The following is a 20,268-nucleotide window of genomic DNA, read 5'->3' as shown; positions in this document are numbered from 1 at the left end:
CAGCGCTCACACCCGAAGCGAGGGAGGAAAGCAAAGGGCACGGCAAGCAGCGCTCACACCCGAAGCGAGGGAGGAAAGCAAAGGGCACGGCAAGCAGCGCTCACACCCGAAGCGAGGGAGGAAAGCAAAGGGCACGGCAAGCAGCGCTCACACCCGAAGCGAGGGAGGAAAGCAAAGGGCACGGCAAGCAGCGCTCACACCCGAAGCGAGGGAGGAAAGCAAAGGGCACGGCAAGCAGCGCTCACACCCGAAGCGAGGGAGGAAAGCAAAGGGCACGGCAAGCAGCGCTCACACCCGAAGCGAGGGAGGAAAGCAAAGGGCACGGCAAGCAGCGCTCACACCCGAAGCGAGGGAGGAAAGCAGCGCTCAAGGGCACGGCAAGCAGCGCTCACACCCGAAGCGAGGGAGGAAAGCAAAGGGCACGGCAAGCAGCGCTCACACCCGAAGCGAGGGAGGAAAGCAAAGGGCACGGCAAGCAGCGCTCACACCCGAAGCGAGGGAGGAAAGCAAAGGGCACGGCAAGCAGCGCTCACACCCGAAGCGAGGGAGGAAAGCAAAGGGCACGGCAAGCAGCGCTCACACCCGAAGCGAGGGAGGAAAGCAAAGGGCACGGCAAGCAGCGCTCACACCCGAAGCGAGGGAGGAAAGCAAAGGGCACGGCAAGCAGCGCTCACACCCGAAGCGAGGGAGGAAAGCAAAGGGCACGGCAAGCAGCGCTCACACCCGAAGCGAGGGAGGAAAGCAAAGGGCACGGCAAGCAGCGCTCACACCCGAAGCGAGGGAGGAAAGCAAAGGGCACGGCAAGCAGCGCTCACACCCGAAGCGAGGGAGGAAAGCAAAGGGCACGGCAAGCAGCGCTCACACCCGAAGCGAGGGAGGAAAGCAAAGGGCACGGCAAGCAGCGCTCACACCCGAAGCGAGGGAGGAAAGCAAAGGGCACGGCAAGCAGCGCTCACACCCGAAGCGAGGGAGGAAAGCAAAGGGCACGGCAAGCAGCGCTCACACCCGAAGCGAGGGAGGAAAGCAAAGGGCACGGCAAGCAGCGCTCACACCCGAAGCGAGGGAGGAAAGCAAAGGGCACGGCAAGCAGCGCTCACACCCGAAGCGAGGGAGGAAAGCAAAGGGCACGGCAAGCAGCGCTCACACCCGAAGCGAGGGAGGAAAGCAAAGGGCACGGCAAGCAGCGCTCACACCCGAAGCGAGGGAGGAAAGCAAAGGGCACGGCAAGCAGCGCTCACACCCGAAGCGAGGGAGGAAAGCAAAGGGCGTTGCCCGGGGCGCACGGGGGGCGCAGGGGGGCAGCCCCGCACACATCACACGCGAAGCGTGTCGAGGCGCACAGCGAGGGGTGAGGGGATTCCGCGCCACCCGGGCAGGGTCGGCAGAGGTCTGCCGAGCCGTGCATGTGTTGCTGCCCTTCTGTATTTGAAGCAGTTCTGAGATCGTCCTGTAGTTGGGGCACTGCAAGCAGTAACCCGAAAAAAAAAAAAAAGCAAAGGGCACGGCAAGCAGCGCTCACACCCGAAGCAAATTGCAAAGGTTTGCTACGGAAGACAGCGCTCACACCCGAAGCGAGGGAGGAAAGCAAAGTTAGGTTTCTCTAACCAAACTTTAGTTTAGCTGCAGGCTACGCAATCAATAAATAAATACTACCAATCTTGTGGAAAAATACAATTTACTTTTTTTAAAATAATAATAAAAAAAAAAAAAACAATATAAATCAATTGAAGAAGATGCAAATGAAATAAAAACAGAAGAAGAAAATAGCGACCGGTATATAAAAAATAAATAGTCCAGAAGCATGAATAATGTAATAATAATAATAATAATAATAATAATAATATTTTCTCAGAATACTGCACACAATGGCTTCTGTAATAAAAGTGCGTGGGAGTTTCTTTATTATCAATATCGTATCAGCTGTCAGGAACAGGTGCAGCCACGCTGCTCTCAACTGACCACAGATATGTTCGGAATACCAATACGCAGGCTAATTGATCTCACCTGAGGCTGTAGGTCTTCAATTGATTACTCGATTGATCAGCTTAACTGATGTAGGAACATATCCATGTACCGTATCTAGCTGTGGTTTCTCACAACAGTTAACACATTTTGAAAATGTAAATAAATAAATAAATACATGTCTACAAAGATCTGTAAATACTACGGTAAGTTACAATAAAGTCATCTCTGCCTCCGTCCTATCGACAAATGTTCTTGAATTAGGCTCAGGGAGTGATAATTTGGGAAGAGTAACCCGAGTTTCACATGGAAAAACAGTCCTATCGCCAAGACCAATGCGGCTATTCGAATCTTTTGCACAAACAGCACCCCAACATTATTAAGAGCGCACAAGAGTTCATTTAAAACAACCCCCGATACTCCTGAGTACCTCACACATTCATCCTCTCCTGTGCGCTGCCTCCATTATAATTAACTAATCAAGGTGTGCGCAGGACGGGTGCGTGCTCACACACCCACGCACACAAAACATAATTTCGAATTTTCCATACTTTCAATGCATGCATGGTATTAATGTGTGTGTGTGTTGGTGCTGGCTACTCATTTAAGTTATATTATTAGTAATATCAAAGTTATTTGTTAATACACACCTCTCCACTCGCTTGATCAGTATTTAACTACCCCGCATGTAAATAATTGGAGGTCTATATTACAGGTGTGATCACACAGTAAGCGTTTCTGAATGTTAGGATGAGGATGCATTACTTTATACTTTTGCCTGCCTTATACTTTGGCTTACCTGTTATACCTGCAAAACCTCACTAGGGGCAGACAAAAGGCCCATTTCCTTCCACAGTGCACTTGGGAAGTCTTTTTTAGTTTCTCTCTTTAGATCACCAGTTGATTTTAACACACCTTTTATTTTCCTTCACACCAGTGTTGGAATTGTTACAAATTTAAGGTCCTCTGGATTAAAGAGTAAACCTCCAATTACATTTTCCTGACCTCTTTATAACGTTTACAATCATTCAAAATAGTTTACTGTTTGTGTGAAGGTGCTTTTATCTCTAGTTGAATGCAACATTTATCAGCCAAACCATCTCCAAGAGCCAGCAGGTATCAGCTTTTGGTTTTTGCTGGAAACACACCCTAAATGGTGCTGGAATACATGCAACTAATGTGCTTGCTTCCCTTCCTAATGTAAGTTCTGCCTTTAAACACAACAGTCCATTGATAATTGTATCTTATTACACATCATACAATGAAGTAGCCCATCAGGACTATCACATGCATTGATATTAATGATATAATTGTATTACTACACCCCTACTGAAGGAGTGATCACATTCCCATAGAGAAATGATGCACGCAAATGAGACTCACATTTAAAATAATAACCCCAGTTCTGGATTAATAATTCCTGCAGTACAGGGTCCAGGCAGTAGATACATAGTTCCAGATAGAGCACTTTAAGAGAGTGGTTCCTCTGGGAAGTTTGACTTCTGGCTTGTTTTCCCCCCGGAATGTGAAACATGAAAAGGAATGTGTTTAAAGTTAAACCCAAAGACACAATGAAAACAGACACACAAACAGATAATTACAATAATTTAATGGTACAGAACATAGCAAACTGCAGGCAAAAAGACTTCAGTAGACAATACTGTCTTTAAATGATTTTATTGGATTGCAAGTCAATGGAACACGACATGCGTACATCACAGCATGTACAAAGCCCAGCTCCAAACACAGCAGCATCACAAGTCTACACAGAATAGGGTCCTCTTCATACGTTGTACCCAATAAGGCTGCCTCTGCCGATGACCTCCCCAATGTAAAACCACATCAGTACCTCTGTGGCAACCAGACCATTCCTCACAGCATCCTGAGGGCACAAACAAGACAGGGAGTAAGAAAAGTAGAAGCAAGCCTCCTAATCTTAGTGCACAGGCTTGCAAGATGTGGCAAACCCCCTTATTAAATACTTAAATAAATGCAGGTCTGCAGTGATGCCACCTACTGGTGTCCTGGTGCCAAAAAACCATAAGTTTGAGAAGCAAGTCAGAATTCAACAACAGACCTTGCTTGAACAAAAACCTAAAAAGATACAAACCGCTTTGCATGGCTGTTTGACCGTGAAATGTATCTGCATGTGACCTCTGCAAGAGATACATAGTGTGTCCAATTATGATTCTTTCTATAGGCATACACATCTTCCGTGATTTCATCTAGCTTCATGACTTACCGTACCAAATGCAGGCATTGCACATTACAGCCCTACAGCACAATGCATCTGTATTTAAACTCATTAAAACCCAACATTTAGCCCAACAAAGCAACAAGGTGTCTCCTGGCCAGGCATCTCCTTAACTATTAGGTCCCCTGTGTAGTAGATCCCTGTGCAATTTATCTTCGAACATTATGGATAAATCAGGGTCAAACTGCAAAGCAAATGTTTGCACATTCTCCTCCTCTCTCTCCTTTTCTTCTCTATTTTAGTGTATAAAACCCCAAGGCGTTGTGGTTGTCACACGGCTGGCTTTTGGTACCTTGACTGTGATCTGGGAGAGCCGCCCTGTCTGGAAGGACTTAACCATCCCCTTCACACCCTCGATGGCCTTGGGGATCTCAGCTGGGGATGGAGGGACCAGTTCCACCCGGGCGTAGTGCCAGAAGGTCGCCAGGCGAGGTCGGGAGTAGGTCACAGCACCTGCAAATAAATAAAGAGAATACAATGAATGTATAATGCACTGCAGTAAATTCTGTTCAGGAAAAGTGGGAACACCATAACCTACTGATGACGCAGAACACTTGTTAATTCAGGGTTCGTTTATTTTTTGTATTAGACTGCGTTACAGAACGAGAGTCCAGACAGCAGTTAAATGTTAAACACACAGTCAGACATTGATAACACTGTACTCTCAAACCAGAACTTTCACGTCAGTACCTGAACTTGACGTTTTAAATACTGGCAAGCCTTCACTATGCCTATTTGCGATACAATCACATTTGTATTAATTCTGAACTGGGTACAACAGTACCTCATTCGGGTTCAGTTCACTTCAAATTCAACTGCAGCACACACCACCTGTTATAAACTATGCAAACGCAGTTTAATTTGAAGGTGCAATCACAATGCTTAATGACGCACTAAACACACTTTTTTTCTGTTTTTTTTAGTTTCCACCCCGGTAACTTACGGCCTAAGTATCACTGCTGAACTGCTGCAAAAGGGCACCGGTTTCGCAAACACGTTAAATATATTCTTTTCCAACAAACAGCTCACCGCTGATCAGCTGCGGCGTCTTGGTGACGGCGGTCCGGATGAGTTTCTGCGCTGCCTGTGCCATTGTGTCTCTGTAATGCTTGTAATTTCTTTTAATTGTAGTCCTCTCTGCAGACTCGACTCCGCGCCGCACTGAATGTCACCTCCAGCCTCAGGACCCCGACTCGCTGCTGTCTGCGCAAGTGCCCGCTCCCCGACTCGCACGCTATCTTTTTTTTTTTATTTTTTTTTTTTTATAAATTAAATTGAATTCACACAGGGGCCAAAGGTTTCCTCGTTAAATCTCACGTTGACCTACTGCAGTTGTTCACGCCTTTCAAAATAATTCAGTTTAAAAATAATTGAGAAATGAACACAATTTTACACTTCTTCAAAAGGCATTGTGATAAAGACCTATGTTTAAAATGTCACCCCAGTTGTTGCTATAAGCGTCTCTGCAGAATGCTGTCCAAACACGGGGTTTAATCCAAAACAATTCAGTTTTAATACTTATGTGAAATCCTGCAAGCGTCTATTGTATAAAGAATATCCCACATTACTATTAGAGAGGTGTACAGTACTGTACTGGCTACCTAAACTCGCAGCAAAACCTGCTACTAAGACCCAACTGCTCTGCAACAGCGTCTTACACAGTAAAGCCTGGGAGACGCAAACTGCGTGTCCCTCTTTTTCAAGAGCACCACATTCACAAACTTCATTTTAAATTTAAAGAAAGGGGGTGGCTTGCAACAAAACGCTTCCTTTAAAATTTGTTAAGCATTTGGATATCAATCACAGCTGTATTGATAAGGTATCTGCCTCCGTGTTCAGAGCGCCAGTTCAGGCTTTTCAACGCACAACCCAATGTATTCGGTTACATTTTAAATGTCTTGGGTACCATTCTTTCCTTTAAGAGAAGCAGGACTACACTTACCAGAATGCATCAGATGCCCCCCCTCCCTCCCTCGTTTTAAAACAGTTGCAATTTAAAAGTCGGTCTTCAGTTTCAGAACCTATTATCTGTATCTATACAAACACACACACAAGCTTGAAATGATCGGTTTCAGGTTTATTAAAATCATCTTAAAAATACACACGTTATACTTTTTACAATTCTTAGATGTGTACAGTTTCCCATTGTTTTAAACAGTTGGCTGTCGATTCACTTAATCAGTCATATCGGCTTCTTATTTTTGCCAGTAGAGCCCTTGGCTTGCCACGATATGCTTTGCTTACTTTGGTGCGCAATACAACAGCAGCAACAAGCAACAACACAAGAACGACAGAATGAACCCACAGCTCACAATGTAACACACAGCTTCTCTCCAAAAGCAGCTCTTCAAACGGACGGAGGTGTGTACAGCTCTTTGGCAGCAGGCAGGTCAGTGAGCTGCTGGGTTAACAAGATAATGTTCAAACTGTGCCTTGGGTATTGGCCCTGCAAGGGAAGCAATCACTGAACTGCAGCTCTGTACAGATGCTTGCCCGTAGTCCAGTATTCGTGACGCACTGAACGTTTTTAATGAATCTCCCCCTCTTGAACTAAACCACTCCAGTTTCAGCTCTCTCTCGGATTCTTGAGAACCTGGGTTCAAATTTAATCAATCTTAAGAGCGGTGGATCTTAAAACAGCTGGCCTCAATCTTTATTCCGTGAGCCTCATTTCAACGTTCTTTAGTCTTTAGGGATGCTAATGGAGTTAAGAGTAGCAGTGTTAAGACCCACCGCGAGTTAGACTATTAAATGAGATCTTCCCTGGATATTCTTCCAGGTAGATTCAGGTTGTGAGCTCACAGCTACCCCAGCTGGAAGCCCTGCTAGATACTCCAGCCTGACAGAAGAGCAGAATGAGTGAAAAAAGATTTGAAATGGTATACAGACACCCTGGAGCAGAAACTCCTAACAAGGCCACCTTAAAAACAAATGAATTGGTTTGCCATTGTCTGCCCCATTCAGCAATCCGATTATTTCCATGCACTCTAGAACACAGCTAAATTATATTTTTTTAAATACAGATGTTTTTTGTGGTATTTTTTATTATTCTAATAATAAAACACCATTGTGTACAGACACAGCAGTTTTGAATACGCAAACCCGAAAAAGAAAAAAGAAAACCAGTCAACTACTGCTAGAGGGTTAATAAAATAAATAAATCAATTGTGCAATGTCAAGTCTACTTTTACTTGAAAGAAAAGAAAAAAAAAACAAATCTCACCTAACTACCAACCCCAATTCAACAAACCAGAGTCGGGATGCAGTAAAGAACATTTTTTTTTTTTTTTTTTTTTTTTTTTTTTTTAAGGATGGCACAATTAGCCTGATCGCCCATAGAAAATGGTTCTAATCCCAGCTCCAGAATATGGGACCATGTGAGACAATCCACATGCCACATCCTTTACAATTGAACCCACCCACTGAAATATGCATCTCATTCCCAAAGGGGTCCTGGAAGCAAGCGCCAGCAACGACTCCACTGGCTGACGTAGCAAGAGCCGGATTATTCACTGAAGACAGCGCAGTGGTTTCCCAATCCCTGTGTGTGAATAGAGCAGCTTGGACTGGGATGATGTAAGCAACGCTGCATATATACAGGGTGGGGCCAATTTGTTTAGTTCATCCCACCAATAGCAGGTGTGTGCAGTGCTATGTTTGTGTGTGTGTGTGTGTGCCGTTACCCATCTGCAGTGCCCCTGTACACACACACAGACGCAGCAGGGCTGAATGCAGTCGCAGTGTCCTACGTGCTCTGCCCTGTCTGCAGCCTCTCCTGTTTGCGCTCCGCCAGCCACTGCTGGATCCTCTCCTTCAGCTCTGTGTTGCTTCTGATCTGGTCCATGGTGAGAGGACTGCGGCTGAACGGGTCAGTCTGGTCACTGCATGAGAGAGAGAGGATGAGAGAGAGAGAGAGAAGCACAATGCTGTTAGCTCCATTAGCGCTTCTACTGGAGACAGGAGACTGCCACTCCCTGCACAGTATAACCCCTGCTAGAAACTCAGAGCTATATATAGCTCACTTCTATAGGTCCTGCTGGAGAGAGACAGGAATCTCCTACATAACTGCTTATAGAATCCCCTATAGAACCCCCAACAGTTAGAATAGCCACACTGGAGTGTGTGAGAAAGGAGATTGCAGCCACAACAGCCAACACTGCGAGCCCTATGGGAACAGAGCACACACTCTCCACACTACCTGCAGACAGACAGACAGACAGACAGACAGACAGGCAGTCAGACCTGAGCAGGTGCCTGGCGATGGTGGAGCGGTCCACAGTGACCCGGGAGGAGGGCAGCAGGACAGGGTCTAGCATCAGGGTGCTCATGATGGGGTCGAGGAACTCATCTGGGGCGTCCGCGTATGTCTCCTCATCCTGCAGCTGCTGGTCTGCCAGGGACTGAGAGGGAGGAAGAAAGCAACAGAGCGATAATCAGGCCAGCTAATCTTAGAGCAAAACCTGCACCGGACCTCAGGGGTCCCTTATTTTTGCAAGCGACTGAGAGAGGAAAGAAACTGACAGCATGCTTCTTTTGTGTGCGTCTGTGGACTCAATAAAACCTCACTTCCATCCCTGCAGGTCACTCAAACACAGTGCCGCCAGCGTTGGTGGTAAACTGCCCATATACCGTACTGCACGAGGGCGCTGATGATTTCAATATTTGAAGCCTTCATTTCCAGAGCTGGGTTCAGTGCGTTAGGGTGGTGGAAGGGGGACCACAGTGCCACGCTCACCTTGATCTTGTCGGCCAGCTGGCTGAAGGAGACGATCATGTTGCCCGGCTTGTTGATCTTCTTGAGGACGCGCACCATCTGCGCGAACAGCCTGGGGGAGTAGGAGCGCCCGTCCTTGGGGACCGTGGAGCAGAAGTTCTCCTCGTTTCTGGCGCCAGGGAACACAGGTAACAAGCACAGTGTGAATCAGAAAGGCTGTCCTGCCAGGACAAACCTCACCGAGACATTCTTTCAAGCAATTGAGAAACATGTGAAAATAGTACACAGCCAAAGGTCTTGATGACACAGTGGGCTAGATTCTCAAAGATATTTACTCCAAACTGACGTTAGCAGGTTTTTTTTTTTTTTTTTAATCTCCCAGATAGTAAATAAACCCACAATAAAAAGTTACCAAACCCTAATAAACCAGCTCATTAATTATAGGACTTGTGAGTAGTTTCTTAAATGCGCTTATGATGAAATATGGCATTATACTTGTCCAGGTTTTCTAGCTAATTGAAAATTGAAGAGCATTCCTTTAAAGTTGGGATGGGTTCTACAAAGCCCGTGTTCGTGCCAGCGCTATCAATAATGCAAGCAGAGAAAGCGGCAAGTCTCTTACCCCAGATTCAGGTAGATGGTGCAGATGTCAGAGACGAGCTGCTGGGGCTTGAAGTCAAACTCGGTGAAGTCCTTTACCTTGAGCGCGCCCATCTTGGGCCCCACCAGGTGCTGCAGGAAATAGTTGAGCATAGAGATGATCCTCTCGGCCAGGAAGGGGTGCGCGAACAGGCACTTGATCTCTGAAACACAGCCACCAAAAAAAACTAAAAACATGTCATCTTTACAGGGCTTTCTGTTGCATGTGCATTCTACGTTGTCTTTACTGGGCTTTCTGTTGCGTGTGCATTCTTTTTTTTCAAATTACCCTAAAGCTTCTTAATAGCCATACTACAAGAAGACCATGTGTAGGTAAACACAGAGTTTGAACACATTTGACAGCCAGGATGTGGAGCAGTCATGGGCTGGAGCATGGCCCTGAGAAGCTGCGTGTGAGGGAAAACCGAAGAGCAGACGACACAGAGAGTGCAGGGCAGGGATATCCAATCACGGACATGGAACACTACTCCACTCCAGGGTTAACACGGGAAATGAGATCATTTACTACTTCAGGGTCTGGTTCAATTAAACAATATAGAATAGGTTTGGCACAAAGACCAATAGTGGAAGCGACAACTTTGGCCACCCCTGACGTAGAGGCAGAGAGGCAGTAAGCCCCAGAGAGGTGTCCGAAGCAAGTATCTGAAGCAGTGCTGGAGCAGAGCCTGGGAGCCTCTGCCGTGCGGTGGCCAGGTCTCACCTGAGGTGAGGAAGGCCAGGGTCCCGATGGTTTCGTTGGACATGATGTTGTGGAATCGCGCCAGCTGCCCGAACATCTGGAGGCTGGACTCCTTTTCTCTGCGAGTGTCGGGAGCCAGCGAGTCCCACTCCCCACGGTCCCGCTCGATCTGCAGGACCTTGATCTTGCTCAGGTACTGGAAGAGACAGCAGGGACTGACACTTCAAATGAGAATCTGATAGTGCGGAGTGCAGGTTTCAAACTAGGCACAGATCTCAACAAACTCCCGGTGATTCAGTGAGAGAGGAGAATACACAGTTTCCTTAATGAGAAAGAAGTCTAAAAATCAGCTTCTTAAGCTCGCAGTAAAACTTGCAATGGCTCAAACTGCTGTGCAAAGGGAGTCTTATTGAGCTAGCAGCAACACCTGGAATGGATCAAACAGCTGTGCAACAGGAGCTCTACTTCGCTAGCCTCTATCTGTGGTACCTGGATGGCTTCGTCCAACAGGAAGATAGCGTCGTTCATGAGCAGGTTGAGGAATCGCAGGAAGAGGGGTGGGTTCATGGCCTCCAGATTCTCCGAGGCGTACCGAGCCAGGCTCTGAGATGACAGGGAATACGGCACACACAGTTATAAACAGCACGTCAGCACCAGCCAGCCCGAGCGAGCACTGTAGCACTGCACAGTACAGACAGGCTCTCACCTTAATGCTCTCCCTGTAGCTGTCCTTCCCCCACATATACTTCAGGATCGGGTACATGGGCCGTCGGTAATTGAACTTCTGCTCAAACTGATGAGGGTCCCCTGGAAGGAAGTAACATTGACAGGTGCAAACATTTAGAAAGCCATGTGGAATTGGTACCTTGCATGACTCAGCTTAAGGACAAAGGTGGTTCATTCTGGCATCCCCATGCAGGATGAAAATAAGCACTGAATAGTCTTTCGATCATTTTTTTACCAATTGTAGGTCACAAGTTCAGGTGGGACTTATTAAGTGCACTGTAAAACCTGGACTGCCTCAACTTGCATTACAATGGGAGTCTTATGAATTAGTAGTAAAACCTGGAATGGATCAATCTGCTCTGCAATGGGATTCTTCACTGCTGCTGTATAAAGGAGTCTGGCATTACCTGTGAACTCGATGTCCACGAAGACAGTGATGAGCGCCTCAGCCAGGTGTGCAGCATGCTGGTAGGTGCAGAAGGCTCGCTCTCTCTGAAACATGCTGGACTGGGCGGGGCCAGGCACCTGTTCCAGGTGAGGCATCACCGCCTCCAGCACCTCCGCCAGCTTGGCACGCAGGTGGGGGTTCTTCAGCCTGCCACGGGACAACCAAAGACACCAGGCGTCATGACTGCATCACTCCAGCTTCATGACTGCATCACCCCAGCTTCATGACTGCATCACTCCAGCTACATGACTGCATCACCCCAGCTTCATGACTGCATCACCCCAGCTTCATGACTGCATCACCCCAGCTTCATGACTGCATCACCCCAGCTTCATGACTGCTACATGACTGCATCACCCCAGCTTCATCACTGCATCACCACTGCAACACCCCCCACTGACTCATATGTGACTCAATCGAACTGGATAGTGAAGAGTCGGTCAAACTCTTAAATCAAACCCTTGCGTTAATGTTAGTTTGAAAAGCCTGGAAACAAGCTTTCTCTAGGTCGTCCCTCACATGGAGAAGTCTGTGGCAGTGGTGAGCACATCGACACACAGCTACCTGATCCACGAGGGCCAAGGCTTATCTGCCAGATACACTCAAGGGCTCACAGCCTTGGATGACATCACAATAGTCCTAGATTCTCTTCTCATTCAAACACGCCCCGAAGTGCAGCGTGTCGCTCCAGACAGGGTGTTACCTCTCCACGTTGCTCATGAAGACCGTGATGAAGTCAAGGATCTGCTCCAGATTCGCGTCCGACGACTCCAGCACCTCATCCGCAAACCTCCGCAGGAAGATGAAGAAATCCCCCAGGCTGTCTGCAAAGAACTCTGCAGCCGGAGGAGACAAGCAATCGAGTTTTGCTTTAACTTACTTTCTGCATCGTGGACATCTTTATGTGGCTGCTCCCTTCTGTTAAACTTTCTGGTACATGGGTCAGTCCAGCTCAAGTAAGTACAAAGCTCTAGTCAGGAGCCATAGTTACGAGACTTTGCTATTTGTGTTCTGCCTTGTAACAGAACTGAAAGAGCTGCTGAAAGTAAGTAAGAAGTTAGGAAGTTAATAAGTAAGTTTGTTAATAAGTCAGACAGTGAGTTAGTATGTAATTTAATAAGTTAGTAGGTAAGTTAGTGAGTAGTTGCAGAGCGTGAATGCTGCAGGGCTGCAGGGTACCTGGCACGTAGCAGAGCAGGCTGTTCTCGAGGGGTGGCAAGGGGAAGCTCAGCTCGGTGTAGTCGGCCCCACTGGCACCCAGGCTGAACTGCACCAGCACCGTGGCCGTGGACACCTGCAGGTTCAGGCAGTCCTGCAGCATGTGTGGCTCGGTGGCGGCTGCCTTGGTGGACAGGTAGACGGTCATGAGGCGCTCGAACTGCTCCCGCAGCTGCTCCGAGGCGGGGCTGGCGCTCTGCTGCGCCTCCCTCCACACTCCCTGGAGCCGGTGCAGGGACTGGTTCATCTTCACCATCTGGTCATGGAGCCTGTGGGGGGGGGGGGGGGGGGGCATGGATTCACTTAGCTTGCTGAAACCACTGATTTCCAATTTTGTTTACTTATGCTGGCCGTGGGTTAGTATTCTGTAGCTAATAAGGCACTGACACTTGATCACTCTACACAGCAATCACTGAGTTTACCCTTAATTGATATGGTAAGTTTACACAATCAACAGGGATTGAAATAAGACTCCTATTGCACAGCACTTTCACCCACTCCAGGTTTTACTATGAGCTTGATTAGCTACAGTGTATGGGTAACAAGCTGAGGTATGAGCTCAGGACTGGATTGCTTGACCTCTTGTGGAGAGAGGTCTGTGTTTAGAGTGTGCTCTGGAGTTTTAAGGTGTCTGTATTCAGATGCTACCTGTGGAATCCCAGGTGCAAGGCATACTGCGTCAGTATGAGGTTCTCCGTCAGGAGGTTGTAGGACTGGGCAAACTCGGGCTCCTGGTTCTGGGGAGCTGGTATCAAAGTAGTTTCTTTATCCAAACCTGCGATGAATGAAGAAATACACAAAGCGCTCTGAAATGGGTCACCTCTTCATTATCACAGGCAGCAGTCGCTCTGTGTTTCGCTCTCTCTCGCACATCGACACCAAGGTGAAGTAGCGGTTAATGCTCTAAATCGGAGAATACCTCTCACATGCACGTTCCTGCTCCGTCTCTCCTCTTCGTTCAGCTCCTTGAGGGCGCAGTAGGTGGGGTTGAAGGTCAGCAGTTTGGGGGAGCGGAGACGGCAGAACGGCTGGCAGAGTCGGAGCAGCGCGGCGCCCAGGTTCAGGAAGAAGGCGTCCGAGGCGTACATCTGGAAGAAGATTTCCGGCATCTGGTTGGCCCAGATCTTGGCACGGCCGGCGTTGGCATGCAGGCAGCCTCCAAGCCAGGTGAGCAGCCGGTGGCGCGTGTCCGGAGACAGCTGGAGCAGGTTCTTCAGGATCTGGAAGAGCTTGTCGTGGAATTGCGCCATGAACTGCAGGGAGGGGAGGGGAGAGCAAGTCAGAGAAACACACGCGCGCTGGTTCCTGCTTCAGTCTTGGGACTGCCCAGAGACCAGCGTGACCAGCTACAGCTGACCAGTCACTGACACGGACATGCACAAGTAATTAAGCAAAATATCTGACTAATTAAACTGAGGCAGTTGTTTTTGTCTGCCCACCTGGTGAATATTGGACTCCTGGACCTTGGTCTCCTGTGGACTGGAGCGCGAGGGGTTAAGGAAGTATCCGTGGCTCTCCACCACTCCGGGGGTCTTGAGCAGGCAGGAGATGTTCAGCACAGCCCCCAGCAGAGTCTTTTGGTACTGCAGGCCGTTGTTGGCGTCTTTGGGCTGGATGTAGTCCACAAACACCTGGGAAAGGGCAAAGGCAAGACAGGAGCAAAACATCAGCACACGAGGAAGAACCTCTGATGCAGCGCTATACTAGACACACAAACTGCCAACCACAATCAATCAGACCTGTACAGAGTCTCTTAGAGACTAACCAAACAAGAAAAAAAATCCCCTTCTGTGCTTCTCAAGAGCAATAATGTCTTTTGTGTTGCGAGATGACTTGGAAACAGTATTCCAAGTGAGGTCTGGTGTGTCCGTGTGTGTTCTGGTCTCTGTGGGTGTGTTTGTGCGCTTGGGGTAGTTTCTCTGTGCGCTTGGGGGAGTGTCTCTGTGCGCTTGGGGGAGTGTCTCTGTGCTCCACCCCCTTCCCCTCACCCTGGCGATGTCGAGCTGCTTGCTGAAGTACACCAGGATGTCCAGATAGGAGTTGAGCAGCAGCTGGCACAGGTCCAGGTCCTTCACTCGTCCCAGCATCACCTCGAACACAGGCACCATCACCTCCCCGAAGGTCCGCACCTCCTGGTCAGCCAGCAGGGCAGCGATGACCTCGTCCAGGAACTCTCCCACCTGCTCCAGCACTGTCACGGGAAGAGACGGGACAACATTACACTACACATAACAGACAGGGATGCGCACGCTATTCTTGCGGATTCCATTAGAAAACAACGATCCGAAACCAATTCAGTGTAACTTTTCGTGACTACCATTTAAAATACAAATATAAAATGGGTTTCACCAGCTTAAAAGCGTAAAGTTAAAATGAAAAGCTGCTACTGGGGCAAAGTGTAAAAGCAAAGCTAGCAAAGACTATAGCCAAGTTATGAAAGCTGGTGCAACTGATAAACTCAATAACTGTGCTGAAGACTATCCTTTGCAAGCTTCGTGACTGCTGGATGAGCAGCTCTCTGTACACATGTAAAGCTGTGCTGTGTGCGTCTTGCAGTGCTTCCAGATTTCTCCACACCGAGACTCACAGCCTCCGCTGACAGCCTCCAGCAGCAGGTTGAGGAGCTGCTCGGAGACGTTCTGGCCCACGTAGATCTCGGGGGTGAGCAGGACGGTGCGCGCGTTCAACACGCTCAAGTTCTTACACCGCACCGCGCAGGCCAGCAGCTTCTCAGGGACCTTCTTGATCTGCGGGACAGCAGAGGAAGACAATAAAGAAAAGAGACCCCCGCAGTCCTGTTACTGCACAGCCCGAGAGCTGGGAAATCAGCTCCAAAGCTACAGACTGAGCCTCTTCTGTACAGGAGGGAATGCAATGCCGTTCTCACCTCCTCCTTGGCTCTCTGGAAGCAGGAGAAGAGGTACGGCACGGCGCGTTTCTCCCCCGCGTCGCGGTCCGCAGACAGGTTGAGCGCGCTCGATGACGTCATGTTGATCAGGTGATTCCCCGGCTCCGGCAGCAGCAATCTGGTAAACAGAGCCTGTGCACACGCACACGCACACAATAACAGTGAGCTCAGGGTCATGTTAGAAATTCCATTCATTTATTGTCTCAACGTGTCTGGTGATGGCGAGTGCCTGTGTGTGTGAGAGTGTGTACGAGCGCACACACCTGCTCTATATTGTCCATGTCCAGCCAGTCCTGTCCGTCCAGGTCAGATGCCATCTCCTCCAGGTAGACGCAGCGGGGGGGGATCCCATTCCCCCCCTTCAGGCTGGGGTCACCTGCACAGCCAGGAGAGTAAGCCTCAGCTAAAGAGGTTTTTTTTACTGTTAATTTCTTATTAAAAATTTATACAAAGGACACACGTACAGGTAATTCAACATGTAAAACACACAATATGTGTGTTTTAGAGCCCAGATATTGCATTTCGGTCATTTCCACAAGTAACCTACATTAATAAGCTTTCCCCAGTATTCATCAGGAAGGTAAATGTGGAGAAACGCAAGTAAGACACGCTCATGCATCTTGGCTAATGCGCTTCCACACTGACAAACTCCAGCATTGCTACATAGCTGGCTTTTAATAACTTGTTTAAAAAGGTCTATATATTATATATATATATAGATACATATTAAATTACATTTGTTTTATGCTGCCTATATTGATCGAAGAGTGAAATCTTGGCCAGCAGATGTGCCTGCTATGGACTGATGAGATGCAGGCACCTTTGCGTATTCGGTAAACAAGACATGCTATTTCCTTTCATTAGTTTCTCTGAATTCATCTGATGACAGACTCTGACTCGCCACGAGAGTTGTGCTTGCTGTTAAAAGCAGAAGATTACCAGCCTCCTTGCAGCCTGATCCCATCAGCTCAGCACAGCACTCATGCACCCCCTCGGCAGCACTGAACCACACGTGCAGCTGTGCAATTCCGAATGCATTGTGCAATTGGAACTGCAGTTCTCATTGGAGCTGGACCTCGGCTCATCGGTGCAATTGTAATTGTACAATATAAGTGGTGGATCCCAGTTCAATTGTGCTGTAACTGGAATTGGATTGGAGCCCTGGTCTGGCATGGATTGCAGGTGAGTGCACTCACTGTTGTCCAGGGTGAGCAGGAAGATCCTCTGGATCATGTGGTTGATGTTGAGCTGCTCACAGAGCTCCTGCCGCGAGCGGAACGAACGACTGATCTCCGCCAGAGAGTCGTCATTCTCATCGATGCTCTCCGACACAGAGTTATCAGAGTCATCCTGACTGCCTCTGGAGTCATCCACTGGAATCGGGAGAGGGGAGAGGGGAGAGGAGAGGAAGAGGGGAGAGAGGAGAGGAAGAGTCAGTGTCCACTTCAGCAGCCCATTTCCCCATGGGAGTTTTCTACAACCCAAAAATATGCGGTCTCTCAAGATTGTGGGAGATCAAGCTTTTCCAGAGCACCACTGATGCTGATATGAGCGGTTGGAGCCGGGGACAGCAGGTCTGCTAACTTTGCTAACACTGCTGCTACCAAGAGGATCAATAATAATAATAATAATAATAATAATAATAATAATAATAATAATAATAATAGAGAGAGAAACTCACAGGAGAGCGGCTGAGGCTGCTTCTGCACAGAGGCAAAGTCCCTGGCGTCAGAGACGGAGCTGAAGAGAGCAGCGAAGGGGTTCTGGGACAGGTTCTGGTTATTATTATTCCCCTGATCTGTCATCTCACTGGGGCTGCAGCTCCATACAGATCCTGGGGTCTGCTCAGCACAGGAGTGGGGATTCCTTCACAGCTACACCTGGGAAGCACCGCACAACTTATAAAGAACCTGCAGCGAGAGCCATTAGAAAGCAACCTGCGGCCGGGCGAAAAGTTTCAAGCTCGGTTTTAGATCTCGCTCAGAAGTTCTTTTGAAGATTATCAAGCTGCAAACCCAAACAGATCTCAGGAGCGTACTGTAGGATTCGTCCTCAAGACCAGAAATAAAGCGTTCCTGTGGTTCACCGCTGCTTGAGCCCACCACTTCGTAAAGCTGTGAGCAGCCCATCAGACTTCAACAGTGTGATACAAACACCTACTTAACCTCAATAACCGTTCCTGGAGCAGAAGGTTGTAATCTAGCTGTATGAGCCAACAGGAGAGAGGATAGGCCGTGCAGTGCAATCAGTGGGACTTGTGTGTCTTCTCATCTTCTGTGATGCATTTTTCTAGTGGATCAGAATAATTCATTTCATCTGTTTATTAAAAGCACCGATTTTTGGGCAACGCTTAGTTGTGTGGTACAACCGAGGAACTGTAACTCAGACCCCAGCCATCTATAACGACTAACCCAAAGTGTGACCAACTCCTGCAAATCCAGCTGCTTCCCAGACTGTCAAACTATACCAGTGCACCGCTGTTTGGCAGCAGTGGATGTTTCCACACTGGGGTTCGTTACTCCACTGCAGTGCACTTACACGTGCTAACCAGCCAGAATGCAGCCCTTGCTGCAGTACATAGATCAACACTAATTGAGTATCAGATACAGTCAGTCAGGGCCACACAGCAACAGCAAGCAACTCAGCAGGGTTAGAAGTTGACACTAGCCCTGCTGCTGCTGCACCCAGACCTAGGGTTCAGAACTCAGTGAAGTTTATTATTAAAATGATCAGGAGCCAGGAGACAGAGCAGGGTTAGAAGCTGCACTAGCCCCGCTGCTGCTGCACCCAGACCTAGGGTTCAGAACTCAGTGAAGTTTATTATTAAAATGATCAGGAGCCAGGAGACAGAGCAGGGTTAGAAGCTGCACTAGCCCCGCTGCTGCTGCACCCAGTCAGGGTTAGAAACTGCACTAGCCCCGCTGCTGCTGGGGTTCAGAACTCAGTGAAGTTTATTATTAAAATGATCAGGAGCCAGGAGACAGAGCAGGGTTAGAAGCTGCACTAGCCCTGCTGCTGCTGCACCCAGACCTAGGGTTCAGAACTCAGTGAAGTTTATTATTAAAATGATCAGGAGCCAGGAGACAGAGCAGGGTTAGAAGCTGCACTAGCCCTGCTGCTGCTGCACCCAGTCCTGGGGTTCAGTAAATCTTCTCTGAAATGATTGCACCACACACTTGAGGCTGTAAGGTTTCTAGAAGGAATTCTTCATGCAGCTATAAGGGAGGAATACATCATTTAAAGATTAAATGTTATTCCTAATTGAGGGTACTTCTCAAACCCAGGATGGGTTGTTAAAATTATTAAATACAACATCTGATAAAAACTTAATTTTATTCAGTATAACCATGGTGAGGGGTTACTACAGTACTTTGCTGCATCACCTATAACGGATATAAAGTACTGTATCTGACAATATGGCAGGCGTCTTGTCTGTGTAACCTGGTATGCACAAGTGACCGCAACACAAGACTACTGTAACATCTGCCCCAGCTCAGTTAAAACAGCACTATTAAATCCTCCAGCAGAAGCCTACTGTCACCCGTATTTATGTATTTATATAAAACAGGTGACAGCTGAATGTTACAGAATTACCATGGGAACGCAGCGGGCCATCGACAAAACCTTATACGTGTTTTTCGTGTGACGCCTGGCTTTCTCACCAGGGAACGTTACCTGAAACTGAGATTTACCGACACAAACAAACAAACAAAATGCAAGTGTTTCACTGCGTGTTACTAGAATGAGAAACACCGCATGTCCCTCTTCTCTGCAGAAACTATAACTTCATATTCCAATCTAATGCGGCGTTTGGTAAAAAAAAAAGATTTCCGATGTGCCATTGCGTTAGTTTTTATTCAATTAAACAAGACGATTGTAGAGAATCAAAGTGTAATCGACAACACGGCAAGATAAAGCGCTTCTTACATTATTAACAATGTCAATGACCGTGGAATGAATGTGATCCATCGTGGTGTGAATGATAATTAAAACGCATTGACAATCACAGCTCTCCGCAATAAACGACACCAACATTTAAAGGCGATAAAAAGCACAAACATATTCAAGACTCGGTCATGTTGTTGCCAATAGAGTAACATTGCATTCATATCTGTACTGAACATTGTGCGCAGAGAAAATCGTACCCCCAGTCCACACACACTGCATTATTAAACTGTGACCGAGCAGCTCACACTACCTCAAGGGGATAGATTTCAAACCGAGCCTAATAATCCGTGCATCAGTAATTCTTCCAATGCTGGCACCGTCCTTACCCGATCTGTCTTTTTTTTATTATTTCGAAACCGTTTCTTCAGACACCACGTCCACGCAGTTCCCGAATCAAACAACTGAGCAAAACGTCATCACGCAGGGGCAATCCGCCGCCGCAGCCAGGGCTGAATGCGAGAGGGGCAGGAACCGTCTTAAAGGGGCAAGGCACAAGGGCGTCCACCTGCTTGCCACTGACAATCAGCCGACTGAAAAATTGAAAAAAAAAAAGGACACTTTGGAGCACATTTCATTTGGCTATGGCAGGTAATTAAAACTACAAAGCAGCTCCAGAATTGATAGTAAAACTATCACGGATGAGATCTGCCTAAGCATGCAATTACCAATGCATTCTGGTAACTGTAGTCCTGTTGTGAAAGGTACCTGAGACAGGTAAAACGTACCAGAATGCATTGCGCTGCGCATTGAA

General features: G+C 47.8%; 2 protein-coding genes across 6 annotated transcripts; both read right to left on the bottom strand.

Moving 5' to 3' along the window:
- Positions 1 to 3,556: 3,556 nt before the first annotated feature.
- Positions 3,557 to 5,423, bottom strand: atp5l (ATP synthase, H+ transporting, mitochondrial F0 complex, subunit g). Its single transcript, XM_041242321.1, has 3 exons — positions 5,246 to 5,423; positions 4,509 to 4,669; positions 3,557 to 3,844 (listed from the first exon to the last, which is right to left on the bottom strand). Exons 1-3 carry the CDS (start codon positions 5,307 to 5,309, stop codon positions 3,746 to 3,748), a joined length of 324 nt encoding a protein of 107 aa, XP_041098255.1. The 5' UTR covers positions 5,310 to 5,423; the 3' UTR covers positions 3,557 to 3,745.
- An 855-nt stretch (positions 5,424 to 6,278) lies between these two features.
- Positions 6,279 to 19,949, bottom strand: ube4a (ubiquitination factor E4A (UFD2 homolog, yeast)). Of its 5 annotated transcripts, none has more exons than XM_041242315.1 (20): positions 19,844 to 19,949; positions 17,251 to 17,449; positions 16,766 to 16,942; positions 15,833 to 15,972; positions 15,549 to 15,701; positions 15,249 to 15,408; positions 14,650 to 14,852; positions 14,101 to 14,292; positions 13,581 to 13,914; positions 13,310 to 13,436; positions 12,623 to 12,930; positions 12,147 to 12,279; positions 11,403 to 11,590; positions 10,976 to 11,076; positions 10,759 to 10,872; positions 10,291 to 10,465; positions 9,553 to 9,733; positions 8,952 to 9,099; positions 8,459 to 8,616; positions 6,279 to 8,097 (listed from the first exon to the last, which is right to left on the bottom strand). In XM_041242315.1, the coding sequence occupies exons 2-20, from the start codon at positions 17,372 to 17,374 to the stop codon at positions 7,962 to 7,964; spliced, it is 3,252 nt and encodes a 1,083-aa protein (XP_041098249.1). In that variant the 5' UTR covers positions 17,375 to 17,449; positions 19,844 to 19,949; the 3' UTR covers positions 6,279 to 7,961. The 5 variants fall into 5 exon arrangements, with proteins under 5 accessions (XP_041098249.1, XP_041098251.1, XP_041098250.1 ...); XM_041242317.1 differs by having other exon boundaries at positions 15,833 to 15,945; positions 19,844 to 19,948; XM_041242316.1 differs by having other exon boundaries at positions 19,768 to 19,854.
- Between the last annotated feature and the right edge of the window lie 319 nt (positions 19,950 to 20,268).

The sequence above is a fragment of the Polyodon spathula genome, unplaced genomic scaffold (genome assembly GCF_017654505.1).
Source record: "Polyodon spathula isolate WHYD16114869_AA unplaced genomic scaffold, ASM1765450v1 scaffolds_1271, whole genome shotgun sequence".
In the NCBI taxonomy this organism is placed as follows: domain Eukaryota; kingdom Metazoa; phylum Chordata; class Actinopteri; order Acipenseriformes; family Polyodontidae; genus Polyodon; species Polyodon spathula.
Note: the sequence above shows the minus strand (reverse complement) of the source record. Positions and strands in the feature narration are given on the sequence as shown.